The sequence below is a fragment of the Aspergillus luchuensis genome, chromosome 5 (genome assembly GCF_016861625.1).
Source record: "Aspergillus luchuensis IFO 4308 DNA, chromosome 5, nearly complete sequence".
Lineage (NCBI taxonomy): Eukaryota > Fungi > Ascomycota > Eurotiomycetes > Eurotiales > Aspergillaceae > Aspergillus > Aspergillus luchuensis.
Genome location: NC_054853.1, coordinates 80,116 through 100,038, shown reverse-complemented (window position 1 = coordinate 100,038; position 19,923 = coordinate 80,116). Strand labels below are relative to the sequence as shown.

At 47.2% G+C, this 19,923-nt stretch overlaps 6 protein-coding genes across 6 annotated transcripts; 4 read left to right on the top strand and 2 right to left on the bottom strand.

The window, feature by feature from the left end:
• Window positions 1-36: 36 nt before the first annotated feature.
• On the bottom strand, window positions 37-2,153 carry AKAW2_50028S (flavin-containing monooxygenase; the record flags this gene model as incomplete). Its single annotated transcript, XM_041689800.1, has 7 exons — window positions 37-503; window positions 567-933; window positions 1,006-1,142; window positions 1,198-1,293; window positions 1,343-1,500; window positions 1,561-1,773; window positions 1,834-2,153. The coding sequence occupies 7 exons, from the start codon at window positions 2,151-2,153 to the stop codon at window positions 37-39; spliced, it is 1,758 nt and encodes a 585-aa protein (XP_041543449.1).
• Window positions 2,154-2,666: 513 nt separating this feature from the next.
• On the top strand, window positions 2,667-6,994 carry AKAW2_50027A (uncharacterized protein; the record flags this gene model as incomplete). Its single annotated transcript, XM_041689799.1, has 8 exons — window positions 2,667-2,709; window positions 2,778-2,963; window positions 3,031-4,192; window positions 4,254-5,359; window positions 5,422-5,528; window positions 5,585-5,863; window positions 5,916-6,117; window positions 6,174-6,994. 8 exons carry the CDS (start codon window positions 2,667-2,669, stop codon window positions 6,992-6,994), a joined length of 3,906 nt encoding a protein of 1,301 aa, XP_041543448.1.
• Window positions 6,995-9,032: 2,038 nt separating this feature from the next.
• On the top strand, window positions 9,033-11,544 carry AKAW2_50026A (uncharacterized protein; the record flags this gene model as incomplete). The annotated part of the gene is made up of 7 exons (XM_041689798.1): window positions 9,033-9,131; window positions 9,198-9,225; window positions 9,288-9,351; window positions 9,408-9,656; window positions 9,731-9,968; window positions 10,031-10,168; window positions 10,225-11,544. The coding sequence occupies 7 exons, from the start codon at window positions 9,033-9,035 to the stop codon at window positions 11,542-11,544; spliced, it is 2,136 nt and encodes a 711-aa protein (XP_041543447.1).
• Window positions 11,545-11,694: 150 nt separating this feature from the next.
• On the top strand, window positions 11,695-12,843 carry AKAW2_50025A (NAD(P)-dependent oxidoreductase; the record flags this gene model as incomplete). Its single annotated transcript, XM_041689797.1, has 4 exons — window positions 11,695-11,724; window positions 11,784-11,969; window positions 12,038-12,369; window positions 12,435-12,843. The coding sequence occupies 4 exons, from the start codon at window positions 11,695-11,697 to the stop codon at window positions 12,841-12,843; spliced, it is 957 nt and encodes a 318-aa protein (XP_041543446.1).
• A 494-nt stretch (window positions 12,844-13,337) lies between these two features.
• Window positions 13,338-14,342, bottom strand: AKAW2_50024S (dihydrodipicolinate synthase family protein; the record flags this gene model as incomplete). The annotated part of the gene is made up of 2 exons (XM_041689796.1): window positions 13,338-13,877; window positions 13,947-14,342. 2 exons carry the CDS (start codon window positions 14,340-14,342, stop codon window positions 13,338-13,340), a joined length of 936 nt encoding a protein of 311 aa, XP_041543445.1.
• Window positions 14,343-17,103: 2,761 nt separating this feature from the next.
• AKAW2_50023A (uncharacterized protein) lies at window positions 17,104-18,720 on the top strand (the record flags this gene model as incomplete). Its single annotated transcript, XM_041689795.1, has 2 exons — window positions 17,104-17,471; window positions 17,532-18,720. The coding sequence occupies 2 exons, from the start codon at window positions 17,104-17,106 to the stop codon at window positions 18,718-18,720; spliced, it is 1,557 nt and encodes a 518-aa protein (XP_041543444.1).
• Window positions 18,721-19,923: the final 1,203 nt, after the last annotated feature.

Sequence of the window (19,923 nt, the reverse complement as noted above, 5' to 3'; positions counted from 1 at the left end):
GGAAGAATATCCATCGTCCCCAACATCACCTTCAACTTATTTGACCATGAAATCTTCAAAATCCTCATCGGGGAGATATGCCTGTTCATTACCTTCCAAAGCACCAAGGTACCAAGACATATCGCTTCCATCAAACTCGCGGGCGGCAAACCCGTTTCCAAGGTATCCAAATCGGTTTGTTGTGGTGTATCGTAGATGATAGTCTTCCCATCGGGGCTGTTTCATGGTTTCAAAGAAGTGAATTCTGGAGCCAGGCCACATCATCACCTCACCATCGACAGTGCCCTGTTTGAACCAAGAACGACATGGAGATGTCCATGCAGTACGTGGCATGAACTTTCTATGATGCTCAAAGAAATCCGCGACTGCTTCCTCTTTGGGCTCAAAGGAAGTGACACCCTCCGATGACATTTTCTCCAGAATTTGGAGGAAATGGCGGGACAAGGTTTCTGTGATAGGGAGGAAGCTCCCGTGACCATATGGGCCGAAGGGACCGTTAAAGACTATTCAGATCTAATTAGTATACCGTATCTTCAGGAGATAATTCATTCGCGATGGAGCCTTACTGAGGTAGTTAGGGAAGTTCGGAACAGTAATGGAAAGGTAGGTCCTCGGAATGTCTTTCCACTGTTCACTCAGACTGCGGGCTTCCCTACCGATGGTCGGATATGATGGCCGCCAACTAACATCAAATCCAGTGGCACACACGATCACATCAACTTCATGCTCAACACCGTCTGCTGTCCGAATACCCTTGGGGGTAATTTCTGAAATCGACTCTGAAACCACTGCAGTGTTCTGACTGCAGAGTGCCTCAAGGTATCCGTTTCCAGGTGTAGGTCTACGGCAACCCACTGCAAAATCTTTTGGCACTATATGGTCAGCAATCTCAGGGCGACGGGCGAGCTTGGATCGCATGTCTCTCTCCGCATACTAATCAACTAATCAGTCTCGGGGCTATCCTCAGCGAGTAACGGTGCGGTGCCGGTTAATATGGAATCTTACCGCTCTTGCGTTTGCCTGCTCTTCCGAGCCGTTAAGGATGAATCGGAAACGAGAGTTGAGCTCGGATTCAATCTTCTTACGATAAGCTAGATATTTCTGAGGGTTGTGCCGGAATATATTCTTCTGCTTCGCAGTATCTGAAAGCTGTTAGCTCGCACTGCCTTGCTTAATAAGGCGCAAAAGGAGTCCGACATTTGAAGTTCGTCCCTCCCTTTCCCGCGAAGCGCTGACCAAATCCTGCAGTCACCCAAGAGGCGCTACGGATAAAGCATTTCAGGGAAGACACCGCTATTGACTGTGAGAAAGAAGACCTTAGGTCAATTGTTCATAAACTCACTTGGTTGAATAGTCGGAACGATTTGTACCGCTGAGGACCCTGAACCAATCACAGCCACGCGTTTCCCTTTCAATTCCACTTGATCATCCCAATGCGCACTATGAAGCATGGGCCCTTGAAAGGTTTCTCGGCCTTGAATAGCAGGCCATTTCCACTTGCTACTCAGAAAGTTAGTGCTTGCTTAGTCATTACATCAATCTTTTAGCTGTTTAACCCACTTCAAGACCCCGGATGCGTTGACTAGGATGTGGCATCGATCCTCTAACACATTCGCTGGATTGTCACCCCTTTGAATCTTCACCTGCCACTGTTCGCTATCTTCGTCCCACGATGCGCCCACGACTCTGTGGTCGAGGTGAATATATTTGCGTAGCCCATAGTTGTCCGCGATGCCTTTGAAATACTCCAATATCTCAGGCGCGCTTGAGTAACTGCACCGGCTCATATCAGCTCGATGAAGATGAAGATTCGGGGACCGAGTCTATACGTACAATGAGGTCCAGTCGGGAGAAGGCGCCCATGAGAATTGATAATTCACAGAGGGAATGTCACATCCACATCCGGGGTAACGATTCTCAAACCAAGTACCACCAACCTCGGGGTTCTTCTCATAGAGCACTAACTCGATGTCCAACGTACTCTGGTCAATATCGTGCGCGAAATTTAACGCACTTGCGCCTGCTCCGATCACAATAATTCGGATCTTGCGTCGAGAGCGGCTTGGCTCATCGATGATCTCATAAGGAACATGCCGTCCCATACTAGCTGCTTTTCGAGCCTTTGGCTCATAGTGATCACCGATAGAGCCCATGGAGAGAAAGGAAAGTCAAGATTGGATCTGCCGTTTGAATTCCAACGCTTCGGCTCAGCCAAAAATCTCGAGTAGCAATCGGGCTACATGACCTTTTTATGGCTCCAGAATATCTCCAAGTTAGTTCCCAGGAATGCATTATCGAGCCGTTGATTGTCTGGCCCGTCTTGTGAATTATCTGGTGAAATAATCAGGTTGGCCGGTCGGTGGAGCTCCACCAGCCCACCCCGCTCGCTCCACCTCCACCTCCACCGCGGAGCGTTCTCCGAACTTCAAATTCACTTCCAACGACACCTCAATATCCCTTTTCAGATACCGCGGACCATGAACGCCTCTCCTGTGCTTCATGAAAATGGTATATATATTTGGCTTCAGCGGAGGACAAGTAAACAAAGCAGTTGTTGCGGTTGGAAGACATCAATCTTACCGAAAACTTCTAATATATATTTGTCATTCAAGCCCGAAACATAAGCAGCTTGAGCACAAAACTTACATGACACAGCTCGGATCAAAATGCCCAAGATTACAACCACGAAGCCATTACGCATATCAATTGGTTAGTAGAGAGCTCATACTCTAGGTCAAGACTATTTGATGACACCCAGTTCTAAATATGATGAGCAGACCGAGGCGGGACCTTTACGGATTGCATTTGCCAAGTCGTCGATGGGCCTGATATTGTAGCAAAGATCTTATCCGTGGACCCGAAGAACTATGCGGATGCGCCGACTGAGGCAATCCGTCGCGTCCTAGAGCAATACTATGGTTCTCCTATCCCGCGTGGAACAGAGCTCGACCTGAGAGACGTCGGTACGATTTTGGGATCACCCAACTGCTTTAGACTTCTATCAGCACTAACTCCCTCCTTCGCTAACAGAATGGATCCGTATGGGTACAACAGTTGCAACAAATGCATTACTCGAGAGAAAAGGAGAGAAGACAGCCTTACTGATTACCGAAGGCTTCAAGGATGTTCTTCAAATCGGAACCCAGAGCCGGCCCCATATGTTTGACTTGACAATCCGGCGGCCGATACCCTTGTATTCAAAAACCTTTGAGATACGAGAGCGAGTAACTGTGCAAAATTGCAGCGACTCAGATCTCCGCAATATTCATTTGACCTCTCCAGAGCCTGTGGATTCCGTCATTGCAGCATCAGGAGAGATAATTCAAGTACTCCAGCCCCTGGATACGGCCAGCACAAAAGTTCAACTCCAAAGTATTTACAAAGAAGGGTTTCGCTCCCTGGCAGTGTGCCTGATGCACTCGTACAGCTTCCCAAAGCACGAACTAGAAATCAGAGATATGGCACTCGAAATTGGGTTTGAGAATGTGTCACTCTCACATGAGATATCTTCAAGACCAAAGCTCGTCCCCCGTGGTAACTCCACGGTAATTGACGCATATTTGACACCGAGTATCAAACAATATCTTGAAAAGTTCTCCAGAAGCTTCCCCAATATAGGTAATTCTCGGACGCGACTAGAATTCATGCAATCAGACGGAGGCCTGGTGCCCTCGTCTAGTCTTTCAGGGCTTCGCTCTATACTCTCAGGGCCAGCTGGAGGCGTTATTGGCTTTTCTCGAACATGCTTCGATACTGAAACTCGAGCTCCGGTGATTGGTTTTGATATGGGAGGAACCAGCACTGATGTTAGTCGATATGACGGTGAACTGGATCATATCTTCGAGACAATAACTGCCGGGATCACTATCCACGCTCCACAGCTGAATGTCAATACAATTGCCGCTGGGGGCGGTAGTATCCTGACCTGGAGGAATGGGCTCATGTCGGTCGGACCCGAGAGCGCCTCTTCTAATCCTGGTCCTGCTTGTTACCGGAAAGGAGGTCCACTGACCGTTACAGATGCAAATCTCGCGCTCGGCCGTTTGATCCCTGAAGAATTTCCATCTGTCTTTGGTGTTAATGAAGATGAGCCATTAGACAGAGACATCGTTCTCACTAAATTCCAGGAGCTGACCCAGGTTATAAACAAGGAGACTGGCATGTCACTTACATGGGCAGAGGTTGCAGATGGGTAAGTGATGCCCACAATCATATCTCATTGTTTCATTCGCTAATAAGTATTATTTAAACAGCTTCCTACAGGTCGCAAATTCTGCAATGTGTGGACCCATCCGGAGTTTGACTCTGGAGAAGGGCCATGATGTTGCAAAACATCAGCTTGCCTCATTTGGAGGCGCGGGTGGCCAGCATGCTTGTGCTATTGCCAGCGACCTTGGTATCAAACGCGTGCTCATTCACAAGTATTCCTCTATCTTGTCTGCCTACGGGATTGGACTAGCAGAAGTTGTACATGAAGAGGAACGAGTCTGCGCGAAAGCCTTTGAAGGGTCTGCCATTGATGTTATCAATGATTCCCTGGACAGCCTCGTCGACTATGCCCGATGCAGTAAGACTATGGAATCATTCAGCAACATCCGGGCTTATCGGTTCCTGAACATGAGATGGAGATATAATGGCAGCGAAACCTCCATCATGATACCCTGGGAGAGTCCTGATAGTGACGCGAAACAAGCATTCGTCAAAGCGCATCATCAGCAATTCGGATTCACTCCTGTGAACCGTGTTGTGTATGTGGACACCATTCGTGTCCGAGTAATTGGATGCAGTGTTTCCCCGGAAGACTCTTCATATCTCCAGGTCAAGTCTCCCTCAATTTCCACGTCTGCTACCGCTGGAGCCACGCCCAGCTCCAGGGTTTCCACACGTTTCAGTTCGATAGGTTGGGTCAACACGCCTATCTATCACCTTAATACACTTTCTGAGGGAACTGAGATTGAAGGGCCCGCTATGATTATTGACAAAACGCAGACGGTCGTCGTGAGTCCAGATTCAAAAGCAACCATCACTCGAGATCTTTTGATCCTTGACATAGATCAGCCAGCCCCCAAGTCGACTAGCTCAGAAACAATTGACCCCATTCAGCTTTCCATTTTCCGACATCGGTTCATGGGAGTAGCGGAGCAAATGGGCCGCGTTTTGCAGAATGTCAGTACCAGCGCGAACATCAAGGAGCGACTGGATTTTACTTGTGCAATCTTCACGCCAGAAGGGGAATTAGTTGCCAACGCCCCTCATGTACCAGCCATGATTGGGAGTATGGCCTTTGCAGTAAAATCCCAGATTACTGAGTGGCGTGGAAAGCTGCAAGATGGGGATGTGTTACTTTCAAATACTCCAGGTACGTGCTCCAGCTTTTCTTGGTCACAAGCCGACGTCAAAATCTCTCTAACTTTCAGTAAGCCTATGGGGGTGTTCATCTCCCCGACTTAACGGTTATTACTCCGGTCTTCGACGCTGCCGGGAGGAATATCATATTCTGGGCTGCTTCGCGCGGCCATCATGCCGATGTGAGTGACTTTCAATCATGAATTTTGGTAACTCCCCCACTCATTGTTTCCGGTAGGTAGGTGGGATACTCCCCGGCTCGATGCCGCCAACGTCAAAGCTCCTCTCAGAAGAAGGTGCTATCTTCAACTCTCATCTGCTGGTTCGTGCTGGTCACTTCGATGAGGATGAGCTTCATCGCGTTCTATGTGTGGAGCCAGCACGTTTCCCAGGCAGCAGCGGGTCCCGACGATACCAAGACAATGTCACTGACCTCAAGGCCCAAGTGGCCGCAAATCACTGTGGTACTCGTCTCATGCAACGTCTCATCGAAGAGTATTCTCTTCCCACTGTTCAGGTATTTATCAAGCACATTGCATGATGGAAGATGTGTCGCTAATTAGGAATAGGTTTACATGCGTGCAATCCAGGAGGCGGCTGAGCTGGCCGTGCGCACTCTTTTGAAGCGTCTCGCACATGAGCGCAGAGGAGAAGACATATCTGCTGTGGACTATATGGATGACGGAACCCCGATCAAACTGAAAGTGACGATCAATCCTACCGATGGGTCCGCCATTTTCGACTTCACGGGCACCGGCCCAGAGGTATACGGTAATTGTGCTCTATAACTGTCAGCTTAATTTGAAACTAATCCAAGTTGATAACAGGGAACTGGAATGCTCCGATTGCAATCTGCAATTCAGCAGTCATTTTCGCACTGCGCTGCATGGTCGATTCTGATATTCCGCTCAACCATGGGTGTATCAAGCCGGTCCAAATCATTGTTCCCAACGGGTCACTCCTGTGTCCAGATTCTGAAGCCGCTGTCTGCGCCGGCAATGTGTTGACGTCGCAACGCATCGTAGATGTCATTTTCAAGAGCTTTAGAGTATGCGCCGCAAGCCAAGGATGCATGAATAACCTAACCTTCGGCAACGATGGCGAAAATGGATTTGGATATTATGAGACTATAGCCGGTGGGAGCGGCGGAGGCCCTAGTTGGGCTGGAACAGATGGTGTGCACACCAACATGACTAACACGCGGATAACTGACCCTGAATCTCTTGAACGAAGATACCCTGTTATCCTGCGTCGTTTCAGCTTCCGTAGCGGAAGTGGTGGTGCGGGTATATACCCGGGTGGCGATGGAGTTATCAGGGATATAGAGCTGAGACTCCCCATGTCTGTGTCGATTCTTTCGGAACGACGGAGCTTCGCACCTTATGGAATGGCAGGTGGAGAAGACGGTCAGCGCGGGAAGAATACGTGGATCACCAAGGCTGGTCGCTGTATCAACGTCGGCGGTAAGAATTCCATCCGAGTTCAACGTGGCGATCGGTTCGTGATCGAGACACCCGGTGGAGGTGGCTATGGAGCCCCTGAAGATGGGGTCAGCAGAAAAAGGGACGAGTCGGTCGTCATGCCCGCATTCATACCAGTTGCTAATGGCAGCGTGGCTGCGAATCGGACTCTGGCGGAGCAAGTTTAAGACTGTGAATACATGTACTAGTGTCAGGGCTCAATCAAGGCTTCTCGGATTCGTCCAGAATGAAACTGGATTTTGGAATGATTGACGTCAACGCTAAACTTCTAAGCTAGGTTAACGAGATACAAGCTACTAAAATAACAAGGAAATGCTAGTTTCTAAGGCTTTGTATGTGGACATTAATATATGAGATGCCAAGCAGGAGGTAGTGTATTTCGTTACTTAACCAAAGCCAATTGCAAGCCGATCGACTAGATTAGCTCCAAACTCAAGAAAGCTCCCAGGGCTACTTCTGAAAATTGCCCTCAATATACCCAAGTCGGATATACAGCTCATTAGTTCAGGCCGTGTGCCCCATTAAGCTGTTGGGGCACTGCTAGTCAAAGAAAATTCATGAAAAATATAATTTTGCAAACATGGCCAGTGCTATTTCGTCACAATAGATATAGGTTTGCTAAGCCTCACGTTGTTATTATCGGCGGCGCCGCCTAGGTAGGCCTAGGAGCGGGCGTAGGGGGAGGCGTATATAGTGACCTATCCACGATAGCCCGAATAAGTAGGCCTATTCGCTGTTTATGCCCGTTAAGCTAATTAACCAAGGAAGTATTTTGCTCTGCAAGTACTTATGCTTATTTGGGCGCTCTACTATTACCCAGGTATCCCTCCTATCGTAGGCAAGTTCAGCAGTCGGGGCTCCCCTTCGTCGTGGTGTAGGTCGGGCCTTCCGTGCCTACTTAAGTTTCCGTCGAGTGCTCTGAGACCTTCAGAGGCTTTCTGTGACGCTGGAATTCAGTGGGATACAGTGTCTAGATAGAGTGGGTATTTAAGCGAACTGGTCAGAAGAGACCGAGCGATATGAAGGCAGGCACGTGAGTTCCGGCACTTCTTCCTTCTCTCTAGGTTAACACCCTGAGTTGTTTGATTTTGCCAAGATTTCCTTTTTTTCGTTGAATAACCTCTTGCTATTATACGTAATATATGTTCCGTCACGCGTTATAGAGAAGTAGTTACGGCAATATCATAGAATATACCAAGTGATATTTCGTTTCAGTGGTGAAATTTCAGAAAAGTTTACTGGTAGTAGTAGATACTCATCGGCACTTGTCGGGATCTGATATCTTGAGATGAAGATATATAATCTCCATGATGGGATTGCTACTATATTATACACTAAACACCAATACATCTTTTACACTAAAAGTTAACATTTCACGGTCTGACTGATTAGAAATGTTGATTTTATCCAGATTTCTTTATCTTTCCTTATATTAGAACCTAATATACTTAACGTTTCCCTATGAAACACACTCCGATACACTATTAAAACATGCATGAATCTTGGCATTCTATGTTTGCACTGTTTGAGGAATCTCAGGTTCAATTTGAGCCTCAAAGGTCCGACTCCAAAAGCCGTTCTTAGTCGGATCGTGTTTCCAAAACCTTAGAATCGGAACCTGAGTCCTGGCGGTTCTGAGTCGAATCGAACCGCGAGAGTCGTGACTCCTGCCGAGGTCCAAGCTAATACTGCAAATTGAGCCGAGAAATCACCAGCGGAGTCGGGTGGATAGGCAGCAAGCTTGTGTATGGTGCCCGTATAAGAGACAGATGGGTAAAAGAGGTCAACGGGTACCATGATCGAGACCTGGTTGTAGAAAGTGTAGAGGTAAAGCGCTATGTGTGAAAGAGAAATGTTTCCATGCATGCCATTAGTTCTGATTCGGATTAATTGATTACAGAGCGCTTACAGCAGCATGGCCAATACGAAAGCCCTGTTACAATACACTTGTAATCACGCTAATTGTGCCTCCGGGGACGGACGAGAACATAGCAATTTGAACCAGTTATCTTATCTCACGACCCACTCTGTCCTGATAGGGTAATGGTCATGTGGTACAGAAGAGGGGTTACATACCACCTGCGTGAGGCTACCTTAGTTGAGTCTCCATCTTCTTTACATCAATAACCGACATATCCTGCTGAGTACACATGATATCAACGAAGAAATTCATTTTTTGGCAATTGGATGTTTGAATCAGTCCCGATGGCTGCTGACCCTGCAAAGCCCCCAGAAGAGAGCCTGATTCCCGATTCATCTCGCCCATACCCTTGCGACGAATGTACGAAAACTTTCACCAGAAATGTAAGTAACAGATCAGTTTCGTCTTCCAACAAACTAAAACTTATAACCGAGAATTTGTGTGTACAGGAGAATTTGCGACGACATAAGCGTGCTCGTAAGTCCTCGGCCTTAAACCGAGCAAACAAGATCTCACGGTAGTGACTGTTGTACACTAAGGCCATGATCGTGCCCCGAGTTATGATTTTGAATGTGATGGCTGTCACGCTGTTTTTACCAGAAGGTCTTGCTCACACTTGCGCCAACTCCTCTATTCCAATATCACTGACCAAACCCCAGCGACGTGTTCAAGAGGCACCGGGGTCGTTGCCGCGTTGAAGGATCGAATGATCATATGTCTCGACCGGAAACGAGTCCGCAGCAGAGCTGCCAGGGAACTGATGACATGCCACCGCTTTTAACTGCGACCAATGTCTTAACTTCCACCGAGGCGCCGGCCGCGAATATTATGCCTGGGGATCACTTTTGGGAGGGACATAGCTCCTTTGCTACTAGTCTTTCTCGAGATAACATATTGCCGTCCCCGATGTATGCCTTTCCCTAACAAGATTGATCTCATGCGCGCAAGAAGACTTTTCTAAGTATCACAAACTCACTGATAGGAGCCACTATGACCTAGAAGGATATGTCAAAGTCTATTTTGAGCACTTCCATCCTTCTCTACCCTTGTTACATCGGCCCACGTTTACTGTATCATCAGCACCAAAGCTATTGCTCAAAGCTGTAGCTGTGATAGGTAGCCTATGTTCGACGACCATATGCAATGATGAAGAAGCTCAAGCTTGTGTACACTGGCGTCGTACCACCTGGCAAAGTGGACAACAGGAACTTCGAAATATGGTACGTGGGACATCATCCTCTCAGGGCTTTAGGTACTTGAATGCTAATAAATGTCAAAATAGGTCTCCAATCAATGTGGCGAAATACGGAAACCCTGGGTGATGCAAGCCTGGATACTTGACATGATCTATGGGGTCTACGCAGGAGGAGAGGCATGCCAGTTCCGGACAGCACGAGAGATGCTACGGCAGATTATTGATGTTGGTCCCGAATCTTCTTGCTTTTCCTCTGTGCTGCCAAACTGATTAAATTCTAGGCTGTACGCGAGGTCGGACTCTCTCAACAAGAGATTGCCATGCCAGAGTCACAGTCCTGGCTGTATGACATCAGTTATCCCCACGGAGACGAACCGCGAACACTCTATGCTCGATGGACCTCCTATATAGCCGCCGAGTCCACGCGAGTGGCGCTCTATACGTTGATTTTCCTGGACTCACACGTATTCGTACCCTGCAATTCTCGGCCACTAATGTCTTCAATGGAACTTGCCTGGGAGCTCCCTTTCCCCACCAAACTCTGGGAGGCCAAAGACCCTGAAATATGGATTCGGAGGTTCGGCGAATATTTCGGTGTCCCTGCTTTTACATTCACCAACGATCTGCTTCAACGGCCTCGCGGATTAGCAGCGGCATCCTTGACGATGGCAACGCAGCAAGTCATGACTGAAGCTCCCGGTGCCGAATTAGCTGCTGCCCTAGAAGCATCTCCGTTCGCAGTGTTCTGCGTTCTTGCAAATCTCGATACCTTGGTGCGGGACTTCACACGGTGTTACTACCAAATGCCGCCAAGCTATTCTGATCCCAACCCATTTCATATTCTGACTCAAAGTCAGACCAAGAGTGTTCATATGGCAATACGTAATATTGGGAAGATCGTGAAAGACGCGGCTACAGCGAGTGACAGCCCTGAGTTTTTTCAATGGAGAACAAACGCACTATTTATTGTATCCCTCCAGGTCAATTTGTGTCGACCTGACCAGCTGCTGATCGGGGGCATCGTTGATAATAGCTTGGTTGCCGGCCTGGCTGCCTCGACCCATCTTATGAGAGGTAACTTTGTCGCGGTTCGCCGATCTGCACCTTCGTTGGCCCCTCGTCTTGGCAGCAACGAAGGCGTAATAGCTTTACTCAGTGAGCTTTCTGCAGCCCTCGCCAGCATATTTAGCGATGGTTCGCAAAATCTTTCTTATGAGGCGCCCTGGGTCACAGTTACCAGCTACGGGGTTCTTCTGTGTATCTGGGGAGCGCTCAGGTGTGCAACCACTGAGATTCGTGACCATTTGAACACATTCAACGAACTCCCACGGACATCCGAACCATGTATGCTGATCTTCAACGCCCTCATTGAAGCCACCTTGCTGTACTCTCCGGCGACGAGACGTGACCGAGATGTTCGAGATCCACGCTTGTGGTCTAGAGACCGTGAAGTCTTTTCTACTTTATTAGAGCAAGGGCAGTTGTTGTTCGCAGATCTAGTCAAGATTTTCTGCCAGCAGCGACTTGTGTGGAGCATCGGGCCGTCCATGTTGGCTGTACTGAGAGAAATTCCCGATGCCGCTACCTGTGATTCAGAGTAAGTGGAGGTTGTGGAGCTCCACTTGGCCAAGACCTCTTATGCTCCACTTTAGCTATCAGCGCCCTCCGGCCGGTGCCCATTTAAGACAACCACATGAGCTTGGTGCATGTAAAATTTCTTTGGGAAGAATATTCGCTATCCACAAACAAGGATGAGCCCATCTATCCCACAGGTTGGCTGGGTAGGTTTGAACTTTGAACACTAGATCCCACTTGTACACGTGACTCACTGAAATGACAGTACGGCCTTGGATCTATGGGCCTTGGCATGTCGTTGAACCTCCAGAGGTACCTTCAAGCAAAGAACCTGCCCCCGCTTCGATACAGCAACAGAACAATCTCCAAGGGAGATATTCTTCGCGATGCAGGGGCTGTGCCAGAAGAATTCGATGCACTGGTTCAGAAATCCAATGTAATTTTCACAATGGTAGGTGCCGCTACTGTTCAATCACCTCAAAAGATATTCGGTTTGAGAGAACTACTAACAACTTGGAGATCTCCACCGATGATGTATTGATGGATCTATTAGAGAAGGCTTCCACCATGGGGAACTCTCTAAAGGGTAAAATCTTCGTTGACACATCTACTATTCACCCAGACACGTCTGAGTGGGCAGCGAAACGTCTCAAAGAGCATGGTGCGACATTCATTGCAGCACCAGTGTTTGGCGCAAGCCCAGTCGCAGCCGCTGGCAAGCTCATATTCGCTGTTGCTGGTCCTGTTACAGTAGTGGAAACAATCAGACCTCTTATCATGAATGTTATGGGACGCAGCATTATTGAAATGGGAGAAGACGTGCGCAAATCGAGTCTCCTCAAAATCTCAGGGTAAATAAATCATCTCCTTCCTCATTTGGTTATTTTTCATATAATAACTCTTTTCGTCTAAGCAGGAACATCCTTGTCATCAGCTTCATGGAGGTCATTGCTGAAGCACAGGTCTTTGCCGAGGTAGCAGGAATCGGCACTGAGCAGATGGAAGACTTTATTGGAAATATGTTCGGGTCCGTATTGCAAAGTTACAGCAAACGAATTACGAGTGGAGCTTATGCACCTCCTTTGGACACAGCGCCTGGGTTTGCGGCGGCTCTTGCATGCAAGGACATGAAGCACGCTCTATCTATTGCCGACAGTCATAAGGTCCGCCTACACACGCTTGAAACGGCTTCCAAACGGCTAAATACTGCACGCGAGTATGCTGGCGAGAACTTAGATAGCTCCGCTATCTATGGCACTGCTCGTCAAGAGGCGGGGCTGTCATTCTGGAGTGCGAAGAGTCGGCAACAGAGCGAATCCTCTTAGCTAGTAGTTCATGTCAAAGCTTGATATTATTTTACTTGAAATTGAATTTTGATGGAGAACTCCCTGTAGGAAATGCGCACGGGACTTTCCCTGAGAGTCTCCTGTAGAATGTTTTCAGGCCAGCGTGGATTGCCCTGTCCGGCCTCTCTTTATTTCTTTCTCTTTTCCTCTCTTTCTTCTTCTTATTCTTCGAAGAGTTTGTTCAAGATATTCGAGCCGAGAAAAGTTGCTCCGCCTCCTGCTTCCCTTGCGTAATGGCACGACTAGCGCCATCAGACCTGCTTGTCGATTGTCTTTGTCATCTGCTTAGAACGCCGAGCTAAAGAATGGCTACGTCCCCTGCTGTCTGCTTTATTTCCCACCGTCCATACGGCATTCTTCGGAGATTTAAAGCTTGCGATCGTGGCCGAGATGTACAGGCTTCATCATTGATGTGATATCCAGAGCTCCTATACCACCGCAGATTCAAAGTCTTTCTAATTCAAATACATTGTCTAATTACACATTCTTTCCCGCTCAACCACTCTTAGAATGGGCTCCAGAATATCCGCGCTCAGTGTCGCGACAGTAGAGTTACGCAGGGGCTTTCGCCCTTGCCCTGAACCATATTTGAAACAATGAGCCACAATAGCTTTGACACCAGTCACGCCCACTTTGACAAGAGCACCGTCTGCATGACTGAGCAGGGATTGAAGCTCTTGAGCACCCTTGATATCACCATTCTCATATCTTCTCAGCAATTCCACATGCACTTTTGGCGCGATGTTGGCAAGAGCTGCGATGATTCCATTGGACCCAGCTACGAGGGCGGGCAAAAAAAAGTCCGACTTTCCTCCAAACGCGGCAAAGGAAGTGGTAGGAAGTGTGGATGATATACGCTGAAGCTTTCCAACATTTCCGCAAGTGAGCTTGCACCCAACAATATTGGAGTTGGATTGGGCGAGCCGAATGGTTGAGTCTGAACTTATGTCGATACCACCAGTCACTCCAGGGAAGTTGTAGATCAGAACTGGAAGTGGAGAGCTAGATGCTACCTGTGTGACCCAGTCAGGTAAGGTAATTTGGATAGGTAATTTCAAATGACTGGGAAGTGGGGAATATACATCGTCGAAGAACCGTTCAATTACGTCAGTGCTCATAGCTGAGACCCAATATGACGGGGGCAACACCAGTGCAAAGTCGGCCCCAGATTCTTTTGCTTCAGTAATATGTGCCAATGTTTCTCGGACACTGGGTGCGCTGCATCCAACAATCAGCTGTATCTGCACATACCCCAACTCGTTGAGATGGTCGCGCACCGCGCGCACCAAGTATTTGCGTTCATTGTGATCCAGATGTGGTGCCTCTCCATTACTTCCTTGAAGGACTAGCCCAGCAACATCGCCTTCAGCCATGCGCTTCGCATGTGTCAAGGTATTTTCGATATCGAGAGATTCGTCCTCCGTAAAGAAGGTCACTAATGGTGTGTATACACCGAATTTAGGCGTTAGTGGAACCATTGCCGTTGTGAAAGCTGATATTCCAAGAATATTTGCCTCTTGTCCGAAACCACTGTGAGGAGAGATGTAGTAGGAATTCGCGGAGTCATCAATTTATCTATCAGTGCCGGTGCTTGCTCTCTGTATCGATGGCGAGTGGAGCTCCACCATAGGTTTGTCCACTGCACATTCACCATCAAGGCAGGTCGCCCACTTCGGGATCAAGGATTGCCCCATCAATTCCGAGTTGTTTGTTTGTGTCTGGTCAAGTCTACTCTCACTTGTTCTTCCGCGCAATGTTGTCATTTTCTACATACTTTGAAGATGTGGCCTATACGCCCCCGGACGCGGTGTTCGAACTCACCAAAGATTACATAGTTGATCCAGACACTCGCAAAGTGAACTTGGGCCAAGGCAGATACAAATATAATTATGGAAATCCTTGGATACTCCCAGCAGTTAAAGCAGTCAAGGAAGCTATCAAAGATTGCGAACACGAATACCTTCTGATCCTGGGTCATCCAGAATTTCAAAGATTAGATACGGAATTGGTCTTCAATATGGCTTCTAGCGCTATACGGGAGAGTCGGGTAAACAATTTAGAGCCTTATCATTGCCACAAGAGAGTAATATGTCAATCCTTTCCTAGTAGGTCGCCTTCTGTAAAGCATTATCGGGTACTGGTGCACTGCATGTGGCAGGAATGATGCTCGTGCGGACATCTATTTCTGATCAAACTGTATACATCACCAAATCACAGGCAGGTTTTCGAATCAGTAGGCTTCTCAGTCCGAGGATTCAACCACGCCTCAAGTAGTGGTGTTGACATGCAATCACTATTTCGAGCGATGACCAAAGCAGATCCGATGTCGATTTCTGTTCTTCATGCTAGTGCATACAATCCAAGTGGCTGGGATCCTACGCCAGAACAATAGAGAAAGATTGGCGCTCTAATGAAGGAGAGAAGGCTATTCCCTCTTTTTCACGCTGCGTACTTGGGATTGACGTCTGGTAACTACAATGAAGACGCCTACGCAATCCGGTACTTTGCGTAGGAGCTCAATCTTGAGATGGGTGTCTGCATTTCCTTCGCCAAAAGCATGGGAATTTATGGTATGTGTTCGCTTTGAGTATTGTCCCAGTAGGGTCAGTTGGATCGCAGGTCAATATGTGCTTTCCCTTCCAGTATCTACTCTTACTCACCACGTTCCCTTCTTCTCATAGGCGAGAGAGCCGGACTGTGTGCTTTCGTATCACGCAACCACAGCATCCTCACGAACGTCGAGTCAAATTTGGCCCGGTTGATCCGCGGCGAGATATCTAATCCCCCAGCATTTGGTGCTCGTATCGTCGCTATGGTTCTCGGAGATGGCGGCCTCTTCTCTCAGTCTTAGCGTGATCTTATGACGATGAGCTCGCGCAATACTGGAATGAGGAAGCGGTTATTCGGTGAACTGACGGCATTAAGTATTGCAATTTCTCACTCTTTTCAACAACCTATCAGCCCAGGAACTAATTTCTACTAGGTACTCCGGGCGATTGGAAATAATTAACACAGCAGAAAGGCATGTTTTGCGTGCTTGGTCTCACACCCGACCAAGTTCATTACGTGGAAAGTAAGCACAACCTCATAGGCTTTCAGATTGCGTGAGAGAATCAAGCTTATTCACCCTTAAAATTCAGCATTTCATCACATTTACATGGCTGAAAGCTCCAGAATCTCTATAGCCGGGCTCAACGAAGGCAATGTGCGCTATGTGGCCGAATGTATCCATCAAATCATATTTCGGCGAGAAGAGTAGCTGGCAAAGCCGCATGCTACTTCACCCACCGTTATTGGTTGTGAACTCTGGTTTAAATTATGGATTTATATTCTTGCAATAGTATTAGAGTGTTCTACGAAAGCTACTGACCACCCCCATTCCAGACCTCTGATTTCGAAATTTGGGGTGTAAGTTGTACCTGAGTTAAAGGCGTAAACCTGAAAGCAGCGTACATCATGGGAGATTTGATAATGGAAGGATTGATCCACATAGCCAAATGAATTTCCGATTTCTGAATAAGTTGATTCTATAACAAGAGGCTAAAATGGAAAAGGCCACTATACATACCTGAAAGCCAGCTCCGTATCTGTTTTGTCACGTAAAAACCTTCATCATAATCGGTTTTAGACTGCTACGTTCACCAGAGAAATAACAAAATGGTGTTTTAGAGTGAGACAAAAACAGGATACATCAAACTATACCGGGAGTCGAGCGCGAAAGGGACTGGTGGCTGAGGGGTAGGAAATTCTGAACCAGGTGGTCGGTTCTTCCTTGGTACAATCCTCCGGCCGATTGCGTATTCGTTCATGGCTTGTAAACTTACGCAAATCTTTCTTCGTATGTCGGCCTCTTGTGACTTATCGATGAAAGGATTCCAGGAGAAGTCCGGAAGAGATACGAAACCCATAGGCGGTGGAGCTCCACCAACCCCGCAAATTGCATATCTACGGCGGCTAATAGCGGCCATCGGGCAATAATGATTTCTTGGTGTTTAAGTGCCGGCAGAATTGGTCTAAAATCTGATTAGATCGCGTAGCTTATCTAAATACTATTATTGCCCGGTCACCGGTATTAACCGCTGTACATATCTCCGGAACAAACTTTGGTATTTTGGAAAATCCGGGGCCATTTGCCCCATCCTTATCAGGTCCGTGCAAGGACCCATTTAAGGAGCGTCGATGACTCCGCGAATCGATGATTTCCGAATATGATGGATCAAGTGAGTGTGACATAGCAATATGACTACCCAACCCAACGAAAAAGACGTTTTAAAAGTTCCACTCAACCATGATATGGAGCCAGCGGATACTGAAGTCCAGCGTGGCGAGATCAAGCATGGAGAGACGCGAGACTTCGACCCCGCCCTGCAGTTTATGGCTGATGACGAAATCGAATATACCCCTGAAGAGTCCCGCAAGGTGTTGTTCAAGATTGACCGAGTCCTGATGCCTTTGCTGTGTTGGGTTTATTTGATCCAATTTGCCGACAAAACGTCTTTAAATTATGCCTCCCTAATGGGAATCCGCGAGGACACACACTTGGACCCTGAGTCACAGCAATACAGCTGGGTCTCGAGCATTTTCTATGCTGGATACATATTCTGGGAGTATGTGCCATTAAATTTTCTCTACCTCCCTTTTCTAGGTCCATGCTAATTTTGGTATAGATTTCCCACTACCTATCTGCTACGTCGACTTCCGCTAGGGAAATATACTTCAGCCAATATTCTGATTTGGGGAGTCGTGCTCCTCTGCCATGTCGCAACTGATAGTTACGCCGGGCTGCTCTGTGTTCGCTTTTTCCTCGGCGCGTTCGAAGCGACAATAACTCCGGCCTTCGTCCTGTTTACCTCCTGTTGGTATAAACAGGAAGAGCAGGCCAAGCGTATGGGCTTCTGGCTTGCTTGCAACGGCGTCGCTCAGATACTTATTGCGGCAATCGCGTATGGGCTGTCAGGTGTGCAGGAGGCATCTATTCCTGTGTGGAAGATACTCTTTCTGGTGCTTGGCTTGCCTACCGTTCTCACCGGTTTTCTTTATTTTTGGTTCATGCCTGATAATCAAATCCAGGCCAAATTCCTGAGCCACCGCGAGAAGCATATTGCTGTTGATCGCATCAGAGGCAACTTTCAAGGCATTGGGAACCGTACTTGGAAATGGGCACATTTCTTCGAAGCATTCCGGGATCCGCGCACATACCTCTACGTTCTTTTTTCATTCTTGATGAATATTCCAAATGGAGGAATCACTACCTTCGGTTCTCTCATTATCAACTCTTTCGGCTTCTCTAGCCGGATGTCCCTCTTGCTTAACATGCCAATGGGTCTTGTTGATATCTCCTGCAAGCTGGGGTTGACGTACATGTCGGACAGATTACTTGACCGAACCCTCTTTGCCATCATCGCTATCCTTATACCTATGGTTGGTGGCATCTTGATGATTGTCCTTCCCCTTCACGCAAAAGCCGGCTTGTTGGTGGGTTACTATTGTATCGGTGCTGCCGGGACCTCGTGGTGCTTGGTCATGGTGATGATATCTAACAATACGCTGGGTTACACCAAGAAGGCAACTGTGAATGGTCTTCAGATATTGGCCTATGCTGCTGTAAACTGGATTGGACCGCAGACGTTCCGCTCGAATCAAGCGCCGGAGTACTTCGACGGGAAATTGCTCGTTGCCATCATGTACGCTCTCGCAGCGGCTACCTTATTGGTAATTCGTCTGGTGAACATTATGGAAAACAATAAACGCGACCGGCAGGCAATTACTGATCCCGACCGCGAGGACGTTGCTGTTGGGACCGAGTTCCTCGATCTGACGGATTTCGAGCAGCCAGCCTTCCGCTATGTGCTCTGATGGATTGTCACGTAAGCGATGGAATTGGTGGAAGCTACTGGATGGCCTTAGACGCTTGTGCCTAAGGCGTGTGTTACTTGACTGCTGGGTTTATTATTAGTTGTATAGCTGTAGCAGTTCTTGAATCAATATGTTCTTACCGTCTCTCTACACCCTGTACAGATATTCCCCGTGAGATAAAGCTTTCTTGGTCGGAGTAACCTTCGTAGTTTGTCCTATTGGACATGCAATTCCAGGAGGCTTGGCTACATGCCCTCTTGTCAGTGGGTAGTCAACTGGATATTAGGTAGGGGTTTCAGCTATTAATACAAGTACGGGATATTAATTAGATACTCATAAATTGAAAATGTGAATCAGTTTTTTTCTCTTTTCACTTTAATATGGTAAGGGACTCTTCTAGAGGGAAAAGTTAGTTCAAGACCAAAAGGCCATCATGACCCGCAGGTTCCCTGAGGACCGATAGGGAGCCAGTCCTATACCATATATATATCTGTCAAAAGCTCGTAAAAGGCCACTTCGCACCTCATTTTACATACTTTTGCCTTTTCTGATTAATTGATAAAATCTTACTACTTATAGATAGATTCTACTATCTTTCCCTATTACTTTTACTTTACTAATCTTTTATCTATGTCTGTTACTTGTGATACTCTCGCCTTTCATGCTTCTTACGTGACCTTTATATTAGCTGTCACGTGACCTAACCTTTTCTAATAATATATAAATAGTATTGACTGGCCAAAAAAACAGGAACCTACTAATAACCAGGGAAAAAAAGCTGAAAAGATAAAAGAGATTCTAAAAAAAGTTAGTAATTAAGCTAAAAAAAATAAAAAAGAAGAAAGAATTTACCATTAGTTTAATTTAGAATTTAAGATATTTTTAATAAAAAATTATGATTACTATAGTACATGGACAGCAGAGTCCGTGGCAGACTATAAGTGGCAATTCCCGGATAATTAAGTATCGGAGGCCGTCGAGTTTTGATGGTTCCCGAGTCCCCGAGAGACCGCCTCTCGATGACGAAATAGTAGTCCCAGGATTTAAGACATCATGGATATTATAGTTTTATGTTGACCTGAGGATATGAAACGAGATGATACGCAAAGATTAAGCAGATTATATAGAACGGGAAGTTAAAAACGTAAATTTCCATGCTAACTTAACCTGACGACCTTGAGGATTGAATAATGGTTATTATCA